Genomic DNA, 17,235 nt, shown 5'->3' on the forward strand with positions numbered 1-17,235 from the left:
TACACATCTTGCATGCTGTCCTTCTTGCAAAGAAACAAACATCTACTTACCCCAAGTCCCCCACAAGGCAATAAGGAAAAGAGTTTTTGAGACACGCTTCCTACATATTAAAGAAAAAAAGAAACAATAAGCATCATTTATCAAAAAGTCATTTAAATACTGGAACAGTAATCACTCTTTACCATAATTCAGATTTCAGTATCACACAATGAAAATGCCATCTATTAGAATAAAAAATATTAATAGTACTTGGAAGCAAATCAGCTATGGGACATTTAAGGTACTCTTTTGCAACAGTGAGAAATCTTAAGATTGGTAAGCAGCAGTTTCAAAGGAGTATAATGATGGAATCTCCACAGAAAGTCACTCTGAACTAGGGCGACTAGACATCACGATATTTGTAGCTGATAAGCTGCTTGGCTAAGCCAGTCAGCTTCTTCTACAGCCAGAGGAGTGAGGTAGGCACCTGTACCCAGTCCAGATGACTGATGGGACGAATATACTTGAGAAATGCCTGTTTCTTTTCACTGACAACATCGGGAACCTCATGAAGCTTACATGAAACTGATGACTAATTTCTTATCTTCAACTCCCAAAAAACGTTTCTCCTTTGAAAATCACAGTCTTAGTCTTCCTATCTATGCAAAATGCTGTTCTCTTCATTTACATACCATCAATGAATAGGTTAATATTTTTAAAACATAGAATGAAATACTACTTTTTTTCAGTACTACTCTGTAAATACATTCTAATAAAGGGAACGAAGACTTAATAGCCTTTAGAATCTAATTTCAAGCTTAGTCTGCTCTATACATTAGATAATGGTATAGGGTTTATCTTAATATTTATACTCACTTTTATTCACTCTTGTTTTCTTTTTTTGTGCCACTAAACTCACTGTGTCTCTGGATAAGGACAATATGAAAACTGGGTAAGGATCTCAGGATTTGATGCAGTTCCTACCCCAGTATGTAATCTGATCCTAAGGCAGCTGTGGAAGAGAACATATGCTTTTCCCCGTGCTGGATCACAGAAGTGGCTTTGTAACTTTGCCATCTGGAGTAAGCCTTAGATAGTGAGTTGCTCAAGTTACCTAGAGGAGCCATCCATTGTTATGGGAGGGGCGAACGCTGCAGTTACTCATTTTTAGCAGGTGCCAATGAAATGCATAAAGACAATTATAAGCCTTCATCTTTGAAGTACGAGAGACCAGACTGCAAGGTCTGAGATGGAGAAAGTGCTTTACACTTTGAGTAAAATCCAAGATGCATTTTCAGCTGACGAGAGGCCTTTGATCAGTTTGCACAGTGTGCAAGAGGAGCCAAACAAAACCTCCTGTGGAGCTACCAGGGGAAATGCAGGTGCAGCAGCTATGCAGAGTATTCTCATACTGTGAGTCCTAATGGCCCCAGACGTGCAAGGAAATGTTGGCTGCAGAAGACTGTCAGAGTAGAAATACAGGAGGATTTTCCAGATCTCTTGCTAAGCAGATCCAGGGACCAATGTGAACAGCAATTTTTCACTTTTTACTGCGGGGAAGATCAAAAAGTCTTGAACAGATAAGTAAAAAATTAATGATGTTGAAGTGTCAGAAGACACTAATGGAAACATAAGATGTAATTTGAGATAAAAGAAGGCATTTTTAAAATACTGAATGACTAGAAATTTTTTCTTAAATTCCATTGCAGAATTGGGATGTAAGAGAGAACAGATGAATTCTCGCTTATCTCACTGCAGCTGGGCACATTGTGCATAGTAAACACTATCAAAAGCAACAAACACAAAGTAAAAACAGAAAAGCAGATGTTGAGGAAGGACACTAAAATCAATCAACAGACAGTACTAAAACGGAGGGAAGCAAGCACGAAACCTTTTCATTGTATCAAGAAATTTGCCAGGCTACTGACTTCTTATTGCACAGTAGTCAAAAAAAAGCAGATAACAGAATCTGCAGAAAAAGAAAAGCACTGAGAATTCATGAAAATAACAGTGGGGAAAGATTCTGCTAAGAGAGAGTGGGACCATCACTTAGCTAGCCTCACCAAAAGAAGAGAGCTCACAACACTTTTTTTCCATAAATGAAATTCAGTAACAAAAAAGCAAACCCTGAAAATGAATCTAGATGAGAATTTCCCGTGATGTTTGGAGTTGATGCCCTGGCAGAACTTGGTAAATAGCAGTGATTTTCCAGTAAGACCCTTCCACACCCTAGGATACCTCCAGAATAATAATAAAAAAGATAATGTGATGCTTCAAGTAAGATAGAAGACAAATTTTAAATACTGATACTTCTATTGGCTTTGCATCAGGACAGAGTATGCAGTCACCAGCAAGTCACTTTAGACAAGATTCAGCACAATTTTCTGAGAGAGCTGGAAAATTTATCCAAATTTTGCATTCTAAAATTTCAACCCACAAAGTCAATAGAAGCTAGTTAGCCAAATTAGGTGCTGAGGCACCCATCATTGACTGAGCTCAGGGCCTCTACAGGAGTCAAGGAAGCTTCTTAGGAGACTGGTAATAGAGTACTGAGAGTCCGATGAGCAGAAGTGATGGGCAAGAACTCTTTCAAAAAAGTCAAAAACCAAAAAAGTATGTTCACTTGCAAAAAGGCACAGTTTGAGAAACTTGATTGTTTTCAGTATCATCCCTCAAGGATGAAGCCGTTTCTGCTAAATGGTCATTTTTTCACTGGCTTGAAACTGCAATTGCACAGATGCTCTGTGAATGCGTCTTTCAGATGTACTTTGAGTACAGGCTCACTGTCAGGGACGTGTTGACAGTGTATTTCTCCCTTTTACAAAATTGTAACCGTTGGAAACTTGATTTTTAGAAACACTTTCTTAGTTTTGATGGAGAGGGAAGAAGCAAACAAATTCATAAGACCTGTTTGATAACTCTTCTGTCCTGATCTTATTCAAAGAAGTTTGAAAGGTTGTCTTCTGTCACATGAATCAGTAATGTGATGTGACACACAGTCTGCATGTTAGTTTCCTTTATGTCAAGACAATGTAATGCAACGTAACATGTTGCTTAACACACCACACTGAAACATGATCGGCCAACAGCTTAACTATGAAGTAGTGCAGAAGTTGAAGTGATCATTTGCAATAGCTGCATTTGTAGGTCCTAATGCAGGGAAAATAAAGCCAAATTCATAATCTGAAAGCATTAAGAATATGTGAACTATCACTGTGTTCATCATTCTCACTGATTTCAGTAGCTCACAGCTAGTTTGCTTTGCAGTCTTTCAGAACAGTTTTGTTCCTGTACAGGGACACTGAAATCAGCATTTATTGACAAGTAGCTCATTTCTAGCCCAAGCTGTACTTAAATTTCATTCCTTTGAGTGTTTGTTTTCTGTCTGAAAGATACAGAATCTGCTTGTTAGCGAAAAAAAAAAAAAAAAGAAAGAGACCTTCAGACTATGCAGATGTACTCTCTGAACAGGGACAGGGAACAAACAATTTTCTGGAGCACAACTGGAGAACAAATGGTACCTCTGTCTTTTTGGTTGGCTGGAAGAGGAAGAAAAGGTATGAGTAGGTCCCCCTTTTCATTAGGATGCAAAGCCATAACTTGATGGAACAATTTCTATAGAAAAATAATGCACTTTCATTGAAATAGAAATGTTTTATGAAACGATGCGGTTACTGGTGACATTTTTGATGAGAAACATTTCCTTTAGATTTTTCTTCTTTGCTACACATCATTTTGAATTTCTATACTATATCAAGATGTTCATTTTAATGTCAGAATTGGTTAGGTTCAACCTCACTGAACTGGGGACAATGAAGGTGGAACAGTCGAGTTTTGGAAAAATGTAAGAGACGATTAAGTCCCTTTATACAAGAGTCTGGAAGCTCAAATGATTAGAGCTTCCAGCCAAAAAACAGGTACATGCAAAAGCATGTGGGAAGAGTGTTTCACTGACTGTTGTCTTGGTAAAAGGCCATGTGAGAAGCAGCAAGAAAACATCCTAGAAACAGACAGAAAAAGGCAATAAACCAAGGATACAGTCAGAATACATGCTAGGAGTTTGATTCTGATATAAACTCAGAGTAAATGTTCTGGACTGCCAAGTGAAAACGGCAGAGTGTCAGGTAGAGAATCGTGGGAAAAGATATCGTTTTCTGAGGTTGGGTAAACAAAGGTTTTGGCATTCTCTATACATAGGCAGAAACACAGTGAGAATACCTGGGTCCATTCGTTTTTTCACCTTGTAGCTGCAACTACACGCTGCATCCTATATGGTGGTCAACCACTGAGATCCAAAATGGGAACAATATTATATATCAATGTATGTTGTATCAAATAATGTAAAAATTAAAATGAAATTAATTGAAACCAAGAAAATTTAAATGAAATGCTTAACTCTATCAAAATGGAACATTTTGACAATGTTGATGAACTCAAATCAAAATGTATCCAAATTTTCATTTGGCAGGAATTTAGAGGTTTTTCTTGGGAACACTTTTTTTTTCTTCTTCTAAAGGTGGGATTTCCTACCTTGGAAATTCAAGCTCCTGAGAATCTATGATACTATAAGTATTTTTGTTTTGATGTTGCCTTGGCTAAGAAGATGTATAAACTTACATCACGTGATCAAGACAATTTTATTTACTCTTTACGGCTCGCTGAAGCAACAGTCTGCCTTAAAGAAGAAACCTTTAGCATTAAATTCCAAAGCTAAATAATTGCTATGTATTACTAAAACTGTGGCAGCAATTTCTTTTGATGGCTAGTATTGTTTTTGTTTGGGTTGGGTTTTATTATATTTAGCGAAAGCTCCACATCTTAGAGTAAATGTTATAAAAATAGCTGAGAATTAGTGTTGCATCCACTGTGCTGGGACATAAAAGGCAGGATTTCACTCACAGATAATTTTCAAAATGCACTACTTTTTTTTGTGTGTTTTCTTTCACATTCTCTGAAGCAGGTCTGACAAGTAGATCTACTTCGTGCTACACTCATGGCATAGCTCAGTTTAAGACTACTTTTCTATTATAAAAAGCATACATTAAGCATTGGCTGTGCATAAAGATATTTAATGTCAAAATTCTGTCAGTTTTCTGCTATCCTGTAAGTCCATAGGTCTACTTAATATTTTAATGTGCTTCCCCCCCCCCCCGGTTATTCAGGAAGATATTATATCCTGCATAACGGGAGGGCATCAAAATAAGGTTCTCTTATTAACAAGACTTAGGCATGGTATCTGCACTCAGTGTGGCTGAAATAATTGAAATAAAGCAAATGAGAACAGCAAATAATCTTTTCTGACAAGCAAGTGTATCTCAAACTCCTGTTTTCAAATCAAAGAACACAAGGAGACAGAAGATCAACAGTGTCCAAAATTGCCTTTGACCTCCGGTGGAGAACGAATTACAGTAAAGGGTTAACACTTTGCTGGTTTTAAAAACGAATGAGGAGAAACTTCTACTGCTGCTTTCCAGCCTGTGCATTTTGCTAATCTGTATTTGGCTTCCATTGTAACATTCTCCTTCCACATAGAAATGCATTTGGAAAAAGTGAATTTTTGTCACACTGCTTGCCAAGTATTTTAAGCTGACACCAGCTATGACTAATGACAGTGCTGGAATGTGCTGTTCTCAGTAGAATAGAGGCCTGTACAGACCTAGGAGTTTCCTGGGGTCCAGCTTCTGTCTGTTCAGGGGGCTGGTGCCATACAGCAGTGAATGATGTTCAGAGTGAACCAGCTGTATTTCCTCCAGACTGGCTTTTCGACCTCGAATTCGCTGAAAGAAAACAGCAGAGGCCTACAATATTCCACTGACAATATTTAGGGAGGGAAAAAAAAAAAAAGTAAAGGTCCAAAATAACATTCAGTATGATTAATAATGGGTTGAAATTGCATCATGCAGGAATGTGACACTGATTTGTTTATTAAAGTAATGCTATATGAAAAACAAATGCGTGTGTGGTTTTTCACAAATGCTTCACTTAAGTCTTAACAGAATTAATACAAGATTTCACACACAAGAAAAGACTCTGCCTCTTTTCTACATTATATTAAGAGATACAGACCAAAAGGTGAAATATTCCTCAAGAAAAAAAGCTGACTAGAAAAATTCTAGTTTAAAGAGCAAAAAACTTATTCGCACCTGTAAGGTGCAGATGTGTTCTGAATGAGAATTAATGTTTTTTGCATTGCTAGTAAAGCTTGTGATTTACGCTGCTAGGAAGAACATGATCACAGTGAGGAGATCCAGGGAGAAGAAAAAATTAAAGTTTAAATGCTTTAAAAATATATTTCTATATCTTTATTTTTTTAATGTATGTTTAATATCCCAGGATCATTTTTGCTGTTACAAATACTCACTCACTTATTTGCTTACATTTTTGTAAGTGGAGTTTGTCTCTGTTTCTCCAGCCTGTAGTCTCCACACTTAAATCAGTGTTAAAAAATCTTTGATGTCTTTCTATAAATCCAATGAGATTTAATCAGTTTAGGAAGAAAGGAAGATAGGAAAAAAAGAAGAAAGGATTAAAACTAACACTTTCTTATTCAGCAGATCTCTTCCTTGTATGTATTTTGGAGTTACAGATTGTCATAAAAATGTTTACTTGTCTGTTTGTGCTAGTGGATCACAGCATTTACAGACACTGCAACATGAAGCAGATTTTGTTCAGGTTGGGGCATAATAAACAGCACTGTCAACAAAGTTCTGGTCCCAAGATCATCTTTCTTGAAGATATTGGATAATGCAGAGAGAAAACAGCCCATTTTTAAGATCTTGAACTCTGTTTGCAGAGCTGGTCCTTACAAACACCTGGGGCAAAACCTTCATCGACTTAGACTGTGGATCCATTCGACTATTAAGATCTATAGTTAAACAGGTACAGAAGTTATCTAAATAGACCATCCTATTTTTAATAGACTGATTAACCTGTTACAGAAATAACACTCAGTTCTAGTTTTCTTAGAGGTTAAGTTGTAATTCTGATCTTCATCACCTATTCATGGACATCAGAAGGCACCAATCTCTTCACTAGGAGAAGAAAGCTATATTATAAATATGAAAGAGAATGTGCACTGCGGAAGAAAGGAGCTGCTTAGGGGGGGTCAGCAGAATCATGCACAATTTATATTGAGTCAAACAGTGGCAATTTTCCTCTGACTAATCAGGAAAAATGTCCTAAGACTTAGATCTAGATGACTGCGGAACCAGCTCCCACTCAGGTAAATGGTGGAAGCCCTGTTTCTTGCCGTGTCCAAAATTTGACTGGACACAGCAGTGGAAAAAACATTTTGGGGAATGATCCAAGAACTAAATGACTTAATAAACCCTTTTTCATCCCTAATTTCTTCAAGCCTCTCCCAGTCTTACATGAGAATTTGTAGCAGTGCACTCACATCCTTTTAACACACAGTTGCCCAATCAAAATCAGCACATTATGTTACTTCATGGAGTCAGTAAACTCTGTAATGGTTCTTCTGGGTCAGATAAAATGTTTTTCTTCACAGGTGAGGTGACTGGTAACATTTATTTGTTCATCCATTCTCATTAAGTTCTGTATTTCTAATAAGCTGCTTTAAAATCTATATACCCAATTCTCCACAGCATAACTGGGAAGAGAGGCTGGCTTTTAGGACAGCTAAAACAAATGCATAAGAAAAGTTAAGAGGTATTTTATGAAGGTCACTTCAAAGAACGCTGAGTAAAATACTCAATCTCTGGTCATATATTTTCTACAATTTATACAAAAACTCTTTAAAAGATGTTTAAAAGAGTTAATTGCCTGGCTCTCTTTAAAGTGCTGTTAAATGCCATATCCCTTTAACCATAAAAAGATCCACAGTCAGCCGTTATTCCTACAAAAGGGAGCTCTGTGATATCCTATGGAATACACAGATTTTCACTAACAGAGTAGGGTCTGCAAGTGGCCTCCCTGAAAAGTTTTGCCAAGGACATACTTATTACCCAACATTGCCAGCAGATTGTTTAGGGCAGAAACAGGTTGTGCAGAAAGAGGTTCAGTGCAGAAATCAAATAACACTGAACAGAACCCCCCACCCAGGCTGCTCCCAGCAGTGGGGTCCTTGGGGCACAGCCAGCAGCTGAGCTGCCAGGGCAGGCACAGCCCAGAGATGCTCTTTCTCCACGGCTTCTCCAGCTCTAACCTTGAGCATCGGCAAGAACATTTACACAGTAAATGGCAGCAGGAAAGGGAAGGGTAAACAGTGTACATGTCTGTGCTGTTTCTGCATTCTCACCTCCTCTGCCTCCTCATTTACTGTTCCTTTCACCCCACTCTTGCACTATGTCTGCCTGTCAAGCAATTTTAAATAACATTGAAATTTCGGCTATCTAAGGCTCTACGCAGAGGAAAAAATAATTTATATTAAAAATTGCCTGTAGTAATTGCTAGGTACAGTTCTTCTGACACAATGAACTCAGGATTTAGCAGATCTACAAAAGCATGTCATAAATCCGTTGCCAGAATCTGGGATCATGTAACTTCGGTTATGCAAAGCAACGGTTTGTGGCTCTCACTGGCATGAGTTATCAGACAGCATAACATATGCACTTGTATAGGCTTACACATACACTTTTATCCACATCTTATTTATTTTAAAGTGTCTTTCTTAATTTTCATTGGTCATGGTAGTATCAAAAGTCTAAAATATAGTAGAATGTAGAAAATTGGCATAAAGCCAATGAAAAAGGAGGAATAGCACATGAGAACTTACGACCAGTATTTCTTTCATTCAGGGGGATCTGAATACTATATCCATACATCTACTCCATGCTTAGTAGAAGGCAAGTCATCCTGTACTAATGTGCTTGACAATTTGTGTGTTGGCTTTCTCCTCTGACATATGCAGTTCCCTCATCAACAGAGATATTTACACATCTCAAGACAGCATAATCCTGCACCTGAGTGCTTAAAAAAATCAGTGTAGAACTAGAAAGTTATTCTGCCCACAATGGGAAAATGCTTTCACCTTTCATAGAATTTAAGGTCGAAGAGGACTGCCTAGACTGGTCTTCTGTTTAAAATAGACCATTAACGTTTCTCACAGATAACCTCTATTTACCTGAAGATTTTGGTTAGACTTTCAGCAGACTAAACTCTTGCACAGTCAGAGATTCGAAAAGACAAAGGTTACGCTGCCTGTTTCTCTCTACTAAACTAACAGGAATTGTTGACATAGCTTAAGCAATATTTCTCACTCAGGTCTCTCAGTGTAAGGTGTCCACTGCCTTTAGTGCAGCTATCTGTACAAACATAGTGTCTCTGAAATTACCTAGGCTATCTAGTTTGTAAACAAGGTCTTCAGAGTATTTTATGCTTTTCTGAGATTTCTCATAGGTGTTAAGTTCTCTCTTGCTTTTAAAAATACACATCAATAATACAGATCTTTTGCCGGTCAGTACACCGACATCACTTGCTCCCTCTCCACTATATAAGAATTGCAAGCATATCTCTGACATGCATGCACCCACATAGAGATGCAGTTATTCTCTTCGTATGTTTTGGTCTTCCAGTGCCTAACCTGAATATCCTTCAGTGTCTTCATGGACAAATTTTCTTGTATTATGGAATTTCTTCATATATTCCTGTCTGTGTGATCTGGCAGACTCAAAAGTTTTCAAATCTTCAAATTTTTCCCTTCTCTCCCCTTCGGTCTATGAAATGTGGACAGCAGGAGGTGTAAGATATCTCCCTAATCCAGAAAACCATCAAAATTCAGATCAAATTCCAGGCGGAAAAGAAAAATGTTGCTGGATCACGGTCCCTACAGGAAGTAGAGGTGGAGGCACAAAATGGGACCATGTCTACATTCTTCTTTTCTTTCCTAAAACTGTGCTGATCATTGTAGCCTAATGTCAGTCATGTGTGCATAAATTATGGCCCCAAAGGAGTTATGTAAATACTTCCTCTCCCTAGAACAAGTAGAAAGCAGACACCTTTACCAAAATATAATTCAGGGGGGGGGGGGTTGGGGGTTTTTTTGTGGGTTTTTTTTGGTTTTTTTTTTTTGTCCAACAGATAGGGCAACTATGCATTGCTCTTCAGCAAGAGAAAATTGCAAAAAAAGGTAATGGATGTTTTTATGCCAGTCTTTGCACTTTCAGCTGTCCTATGCTGGTGCTGCATTTGATAACTCTGTGTTCTATATCTGTCAGCCTTTACCAAATACAGAATAGGTATTTCAGCAAACATACACAAAACTTTTAATCTAATGCAAAAATATTGAACCTGAATTTTATTTTCCCAATACATATATGCCAGGACCATTTAAAATTCCACTGTAGGGGGAAATTACTCTGCTCTCTTGCCCTGGGCTCCATCAGGGACTGGTCTCAAATCCCACTCTGTAGGGCTGGCCATGATCTGAATGTGCTTCTCTTTTGTCTTGGGGAAGCCGATGGAGGAAGTAATCTATCTTTTTGGAAGAGTAATGTGATTAAAAAAAATTCTGAAAGCTAGAATTAGTTTCTCAATTTAGCAAAAATCCTCTAAAGTGTTGTTTAAATAACTCTAGAGCTCAAATATCTATGGCTAGAAAGACAAAATACAGTCTTTAGAAGCAAACCCTTTTGGCTGTGTTCACAGCAGTAAATTAAACAGTGCCAGGAAACATTCCCAGGCAGAGGAATGCGATCATCAGTACTATTGAATTGCTAAAGTGATCCTTCACACCATTTTGGCTGAGCAGCAACTTGCACTCTCCCAAACAACTCCCAGACACGGTTTGGTCACTGGCATGGGCCAGGGAGCATTCCTGGTAGTGTGAACATGGGCCTTTCCATGCCAGTTGGCCACAGTGGTGGAGAACAGTCCCAGGCACATTTTATCTGGTAGTGAAGGTACAGATTTGTGTACCCCAACCAAACCTTGTTATGATTTTACCAAGTCATATTTTTAATATACTATGGGGCAATATGAAAAATATATATAGGTAATAGATTAAGTCTAGATTAATCTATCTATATAAATCTATTAACTGCAGCAAGCATAGTGCCAGTCCAGTATATATGATCTCCATCATCCCATGCCCAGGTAGAGATGATGATTCTCTGTGCACCTGGCCAGCCATCTCTCCAGGGCCATAGACCTGAGCTGCGTGAGAGGGGTTAATCCACAGCACATGATTTAGGAACCATATTTTGCTCCTTACTATAGGTAACAAAGATTGTATAGATATAGATCATTAATTTATGTGAGAGTTTCTTGTTAGATTAAGAAAATAGGGAGGGGTCCCCTGGCACAAGCCGGTGGCTGAGTGTACATACCTCAGCTAACTCTGACTGAACTAGCTTTGATCCTGAAACTCCTCATCAGACAGAGTGGGACTGCAGCCATCTTGTGGGACTACTGTTTCCACAAAAGCAAAAAAAGAAGGTTCACAGTTACTGCAGAGAATTTCCGAAGTGGCTATTGCAGGTTGCTGTTCCTAAGTCACGCTTTTGACTTGGTGCATGAGGCAGTGTACATGGCAAAACCTGACCAGTGATCTCCCCGCATCTCCTCACTCCTGCTGACAGAAACTAAAGGAGATAATATTGAGAAATTATATTGAGAAATACTAATGTCCATGAGGGGATATTCGGAAGTCAGTAAAAGAGACAATGCAGTTGCCCATGTTGTTTTGGCTCCGCATCCTCAGTGTGGTATATTCCAGAATGCAGCTTAATGGTGGCCTATTATTTCTTGAATAATGCAATAACCTCTCCTTTAGTGGCATGAGTCATATATTCAGCTGAATAACTTTTCTATAGAATCGAAGAACCAATTAAGCAAATCATCACATCCTTCCTTATTTTGAAAAGAGAGCAGATTTAAGGACGTGTTCAATGTCAAGCAAGTTCTAAAGAAATCAGTGAAGGAAACAACAGATTGTATCATCAAATATAACCCTGTCTTTAGCTACATAAGAAGATCAAGATAAACACCAGATCTATGCACCAACTTCACACTAAGGTTCCTCAAAGTCTTCTCATCGGTTCACTTTTTGACAGCATTTTTCACATTCCAGCCTCATTTCAAGGCACACTATGGGAGCCAAAATTAATTGAATACCATTCAACATGAAGTGACTTATTTCCTCTCTGCCCACTCACAGGATTATGCAAGACCCAGTAGGCTATATTTCAGTTTTCAAAATTTCAGAATTGTAAGTGGAAAATTTAAATCCTCCAGGAAACTATTGGGCTGCATGCACCTCAGACAAATCTATACCATTTTACCAATGTACACCTTCTCCAGATTCATAAAATTTACTGTTCTGTTTACTACAGAAGAAAGCAACACATGGCAGTGCATTGCATTTTACTTTTTTTCTCCCATTTTGTCTTTTCTTTATAATATGCGTCCTGAGTCAACAAGGTAACTAGGCCTTCATTTAGCAAAGCACTCAGCTGTGTCTTTAACTTACTCCTTAAGTATGTGATCCCACCAGTGAAACCATTCGCATGATATGTGGCCTTAAGGGCCTTGCTGAAAGAAAGTCTTCTTCAAAAAATTATCCAAGCTAAAAAAAATTAGCCTGTTAGAGTGCTGTCATCTCGTTAGATGAGCATGTACAACAAATCCATTTACAATGCTTGCAGTATCTCACCATCCAGTACGCTAGGCTACCTGCAGAAAATCTTCAGTTCAAGAAAGATGAAGAGCTACTGGAGAGAGTCCAGCGGAGGGCTACAAGGATGGTGAGGGGACTGGAGCATCTCCCCTACGAGGAGAGGTTGAGGGAACTGGGCTTGTTCAGCCTGAAGAAGAGAAGGCTGCGAGGGGACCTTATAAATGCCTACAAATATCTGAAGGGTGGGTGTCAGGAGGATGGGGCCAAGCTCTTTTCAGTGGTGCCCAGTGACAGGACAAGGGGCAATGGGCACAAACTGAGGCACAGGAAGTTCCGTCTGAACATGAGGAGGAACTTCTTCCCTCTGAGGGTGACGGAGCACTGGAACAGGCTGCCCAGGGAGGTTGTTGAGTCTCCTTCTCTGGAGATATTCAAGACCCGCCTGGACAAGATCCTGTGCAGCCTACTGTAGGTGACCCTGCTTCGGCAGGGGGTTTGGACTAGATGACCCCCAGAGGTCCCTTCCAACCCCTACTATTCTGTGATTCTGTGATTCTGTGATTCATGGACAGTCACTAATAGCTAATCAAAGGGACTTATTGTAGCAGTTCCTTTGGGTTTGTAAAAACCTAAGTATGTATAGAAAAGTAATAAAAAATACCAGAGTATAAGAGCCCTGGCAGTTTTGGGATCCTGCAAAACCTAAGCAAACTGGTGTTGAACTTTGTTAACTTGTGCCGCAATGCAGTAAGCGCCCTTCATTGCCACAGGTTTCTGCAGAATTTGACAGTACTGCACAACTCCTAAGAAGCAGTGAATGCTAGGAAAAGGCTGTTTTTCAGTAACCCGAGTTATATATGAACCTCAGAGGCTGTATTTGATTTAAGCATGATGCTTTAATATGCAATTTTATGAGGGAAATTAAAGCAAAAGAAAGTTCCATAGTTGCTCTGATGATGTCTAGAAGATTGCTCTTGAATGTGTTCGTTCTTGACCTGGTACCCATTGTACTCCAGGCAAATGAAAATGCTTATGAAAATAGACTTTACAGCCTGAAATATGACAAGATGCAATGTGCTTATGGAGTGATACAAACTACATTTAAAAAAGCAGTTCTATATGCTACTACAGAGTAAAATCGTTAGCTGCTTGAAAAAAATCAAGAACTGCGCTATTGAAAGGACTGCTCTTGCCGTTTGACTACTGACTGTCTACCTTCCTGTATCAAGGTGAGGAACACAGTTCTGTCTGGATTTTATGTTCTGATGCATGTGGATAAATGACTTTCATTGTGCAAATACTTTGTTTTCTGATTGAGAAGTGTGCTTTCTTAAAATGCACCATTTTAACATTGTCAGTTCAGTCCAAATAACTCTTAAGACAAATCACTATTATTACAGAAGTTAGAGAGATTTAGGACTTAATAAATTTGCCATTTACTTTAACAAGTCAAGTATCTGGTCTTTAGTTCTCATTACCTCACACTTGTTTAGCAACCCAGTTTCTTGCAGCCTTGACCAGATGCTTTGGATCCTTCCAGCATGTTCAGGGTGATTAGCATAGTTGCCACACATACACTGGTGCTTCAGCATCAGGCTGTCATACACAACGCCTTCAGCACAAAGACAGCACAATAAGAAACAGTAAGTAAAACAAATGCATTATACTCTCTGTGTCATGCATACTATAGCACAACGGGATCTTATTTGTCAGTAAGAGCAAGATGAAAATTCTGGATATTAATTCGTCCTTATTCTGGGAGACTGAATTTTTAATTAAAATATACATCTTGTGATATTGATAAGGTACAAATTAGTTCTGAAGAAATTATACTAATAAGCACAGTGAACTATAAAGAAGAAAGGAAATCAAGTGGTGTCTTGTTAAAGCTTTTCATGCCTATTATTGAATCACTTATTTTCTGTTTCTCTAGTGAGTAAGGTGAGTTAAGGCTGCTAATCAAGCTATATATAACATGAAAAGGCAATATATTCATAGCAGAGTAAGGAAAATCATTCAGAAAAACCTTTTAAAATAAATTCTTAAATGGCAATGCCACTCTGTATTTGTACTGCTTAACTAATATTATATTGATTCCAGATCTCAAAGCATATCAGATGAAAATTTTAGAGAGTTGCAGCAGCAGCAGCAAGGGTCCTTTTTCATTAAAACAAGAAGTTACATCCACTACTCAGTTAGGACCAAATCCTGTTGTTAGACTGCAATGCAAAGTTCCTTTTGAATTTTCTATGCTCATTTATCAAAGGACAGAACAACTTTATATGGAACAGCTATCAATATCACTGTGCTCTGTAGCTGTGTGTTGGGAGCAAAAGAGAAATTTTAGTGAGTAGGCTCGAGATAAACTCCATTTTCAAGGCTTTCAAATCAAGTCTGAAACCCTGAAAAATGATTTTATTTACCTACTTGTTGTTAGCATTTCCCCCAGAAAAGTCTGGAACAAAAAATATTTTCCTTACCCCTGTGAACCATTTTCATTTGGGAAACATCTGGATTTTTCTTCCCCTTACAGTTGAAAGAGACTCATATTAACAAATTCTCCAGGCTGCAAAACTTGGCATTCAAAATCTCTTTCTTATTGCCACCACTACTGGGGATGCCAACACAGTTCTGGGAAAACTGTGTTAGCCTGCTACTGAAAAGTCAGCCAGTGAAGAAAACAAAAAAATTAAAGTCCAGATTCAACAACATGCTCAATACTACCCTTATTCAGCATAGTTCTTGAATGGATATTGAAATTTAATAAAATTTTTAAAAACTCTACTGAATAAGACTCTGTATACATTGTAGGCAAAGCAAAGTTAAGGTTCTGAGATAATTTAGTTAGAAGCCGGCCAGAAATTATGCTGCTCTGGAAATATTTATGCTGCCATATTTCTTAGCTCATGCACTTTAGAACTGATCCTTTGGGAGCTTGCTATTTAAGCAAAAATGATAATACAACAATAAAATTAGGCACAAGGAGAATGCAACAATAATATCTGTGTGCATTATGGCTAAGTTGATGCTAAATGATTAGCTAACAAAAAAAAATATTTCATGAGCAACAAATTATTGTATTTACTTTCTTGGATTCTCTTACTTTAAAGAAAAAAAATAGAAGCGGTGAAAATCTGGAGCTAATAAACTAAGGCAGCTTAAAATCTTTGCTATTATTCTCGAAGCGGTTAATAATTTCCTTTCTCTGAAGCTATTTTCACTGCAGCATTTATAAACTTTGCTTCTCTATCATCCGGTCTCGTAAGTTATTTAAAATGGCAAGTATGCACACAAATAAGAGCGTGCTCACATACCTTGTTTTCCTTTTCTTGGCACCCAAAGTTTCAAATTCTAGTCTGTAGCATACCCAGACTGTACAGGTTACCATTACATAAAAAACCATTTATTCCCATCCCCCTGCCCAACAGAGAAGATGTTTAGATGCTAAATGCACATGCATGAGGACTTTCAGAAACTCTTAGGCAGAGTAGGCAGTTATAGCCAATGCATTTGAATGGAAACAGTTGTTACATGTTAACAAAATTTGCTGAAAGTTGAAAGTATCTCCTGCCTGCCACGCTTTCAATGAGTGTTTTATTCTAATTATCAATGCTCCCTACAGGCTTAGGTTTGCATAGTCCAAACTGGAGTTAACAGAAATTTAATAAATACATTTTACTGTGTTTTTACTATTATACAGAATCCAGATGTTATATAATAATGACACTTCTTGATGACTTTTATCAGGGTTGCAGCTAAACAGTGGTTTTGAAGTGAAATGCTAACACTGCGTATTCAGGATGCCTCCTCTGGTTGACATAGATATAAACATCCCTTTCTTAGTACATTAGTATTTTTCCCAAAATGAAATATATCTAAAAATGTAATCTTACTGTATGTGAATTATTTTGTCTGAATCAAAAATCAGTGTAATAGGATCAGGTCAGTATTGCATGACAGAAGCACCTCCTCCAAACTTTTAAATACTAAGGTCTTCATACCACTGAGTATAAAATTTATTTCTAGCAGGACTAATTGACTTAAGAAAACACTGAAATATATGTTTTCATTTATTGCAAGCATCTAAATTGATTTAGGATGTGCAAGTAATTCAGATGTGTGGCTGCTGGTCGTACAGCACATGTGCTTGGTACAATACCACAAAGCAGCAGCAGAGCTTACTGCTAAAAATAGCCTGTAGGACTTCCCTGACAGGATTCAGCCAACAATCTCCCCACCCTCACAAAAAAAGAGAGAGGGAGACAACTGTTTTCAATTGCAGACTGTTGTGAAATATTAATAAAAGATGGTTATTCTGTCTCTCCAGAACAAATGCCTACAGCCAGATTCTGCTCTCAGATTCCTTGTGTAAATCTGAGCAGCTCCACTGAGACTGGTGGATTTATTCTGGATTTACACCAATATTACTGAGGTCAGAATGTGGCCCCGATGACAGACTGCACCATTGAACCATATAATGATAGAGGACACAGGATAAAAGAAACGGAATTTGCATTAAGTGAGAAAAAAACAAGATCTTCCTGCTGAGGACTCCCTGCCACTCTTTCCTTTTCAAAACACTTTGTTTGGGTCTGCTTCTTTTAATATTTTAAACTGAGGGGAGAGCAGGAGACCTAAAAATTTTTGGCTAGCATCATGCTTTGAAGAAGGTGAAATGCCCT

At 38.1% G+C, this 17,235-nt stretch overlaps 1 protein-coding gene across 16 annotated transcripts in view; it reads right to left on the reverse strand.

Annotated features, from left to right (window-relative positions):
* The window catches only part of HDAC9 (histone deacetylase 9), a 499,199-nt gene that overhangs the window by 137,516 nt on the left and 344,448 nt on the right, over positions 1 to 17,235 (reverse strand). For all 16 annotated transcript variants that reach the window (XM_075419200.1, XM_075419199.1, XM_075419193.1 and 13 more), the window contains 3 exons: positions 14,032 to 14,165; positions 5,636 to 5,756; positions 51 to 100 (listed from right to left, as the gene is read on the reverse strand). In XM_075419200.1, the coding sequence (XP_075275315.1) occupies positions 51 to 100; positions 5,636 to 5,756; positions 14,032 to 14,165 (305 nt within the window). The remainder of the gene's footprint in view (positions 1 to 50; positions 101 to 5,635; positions 5,757 to 14,031; positions 14,166 to 17,235) is intronic.

Source organism: Opisthocomus hoazin, chromosome 4, assembly GCF_030867145.1.
Source record: "Opisthocomus hoazin isolate bOpiHoa1 chromosome 4, bOpiHoa1.hap1, whole genome shotgun sequence".
Classification (NCBI taxonomy): domain Eukaryota; kingdom Metazoa; phylum Chordata; class Aves; order Opisthocomiformes; family Opisthocomidae; genus Opisthocomus; species Opisthocomus hoazin.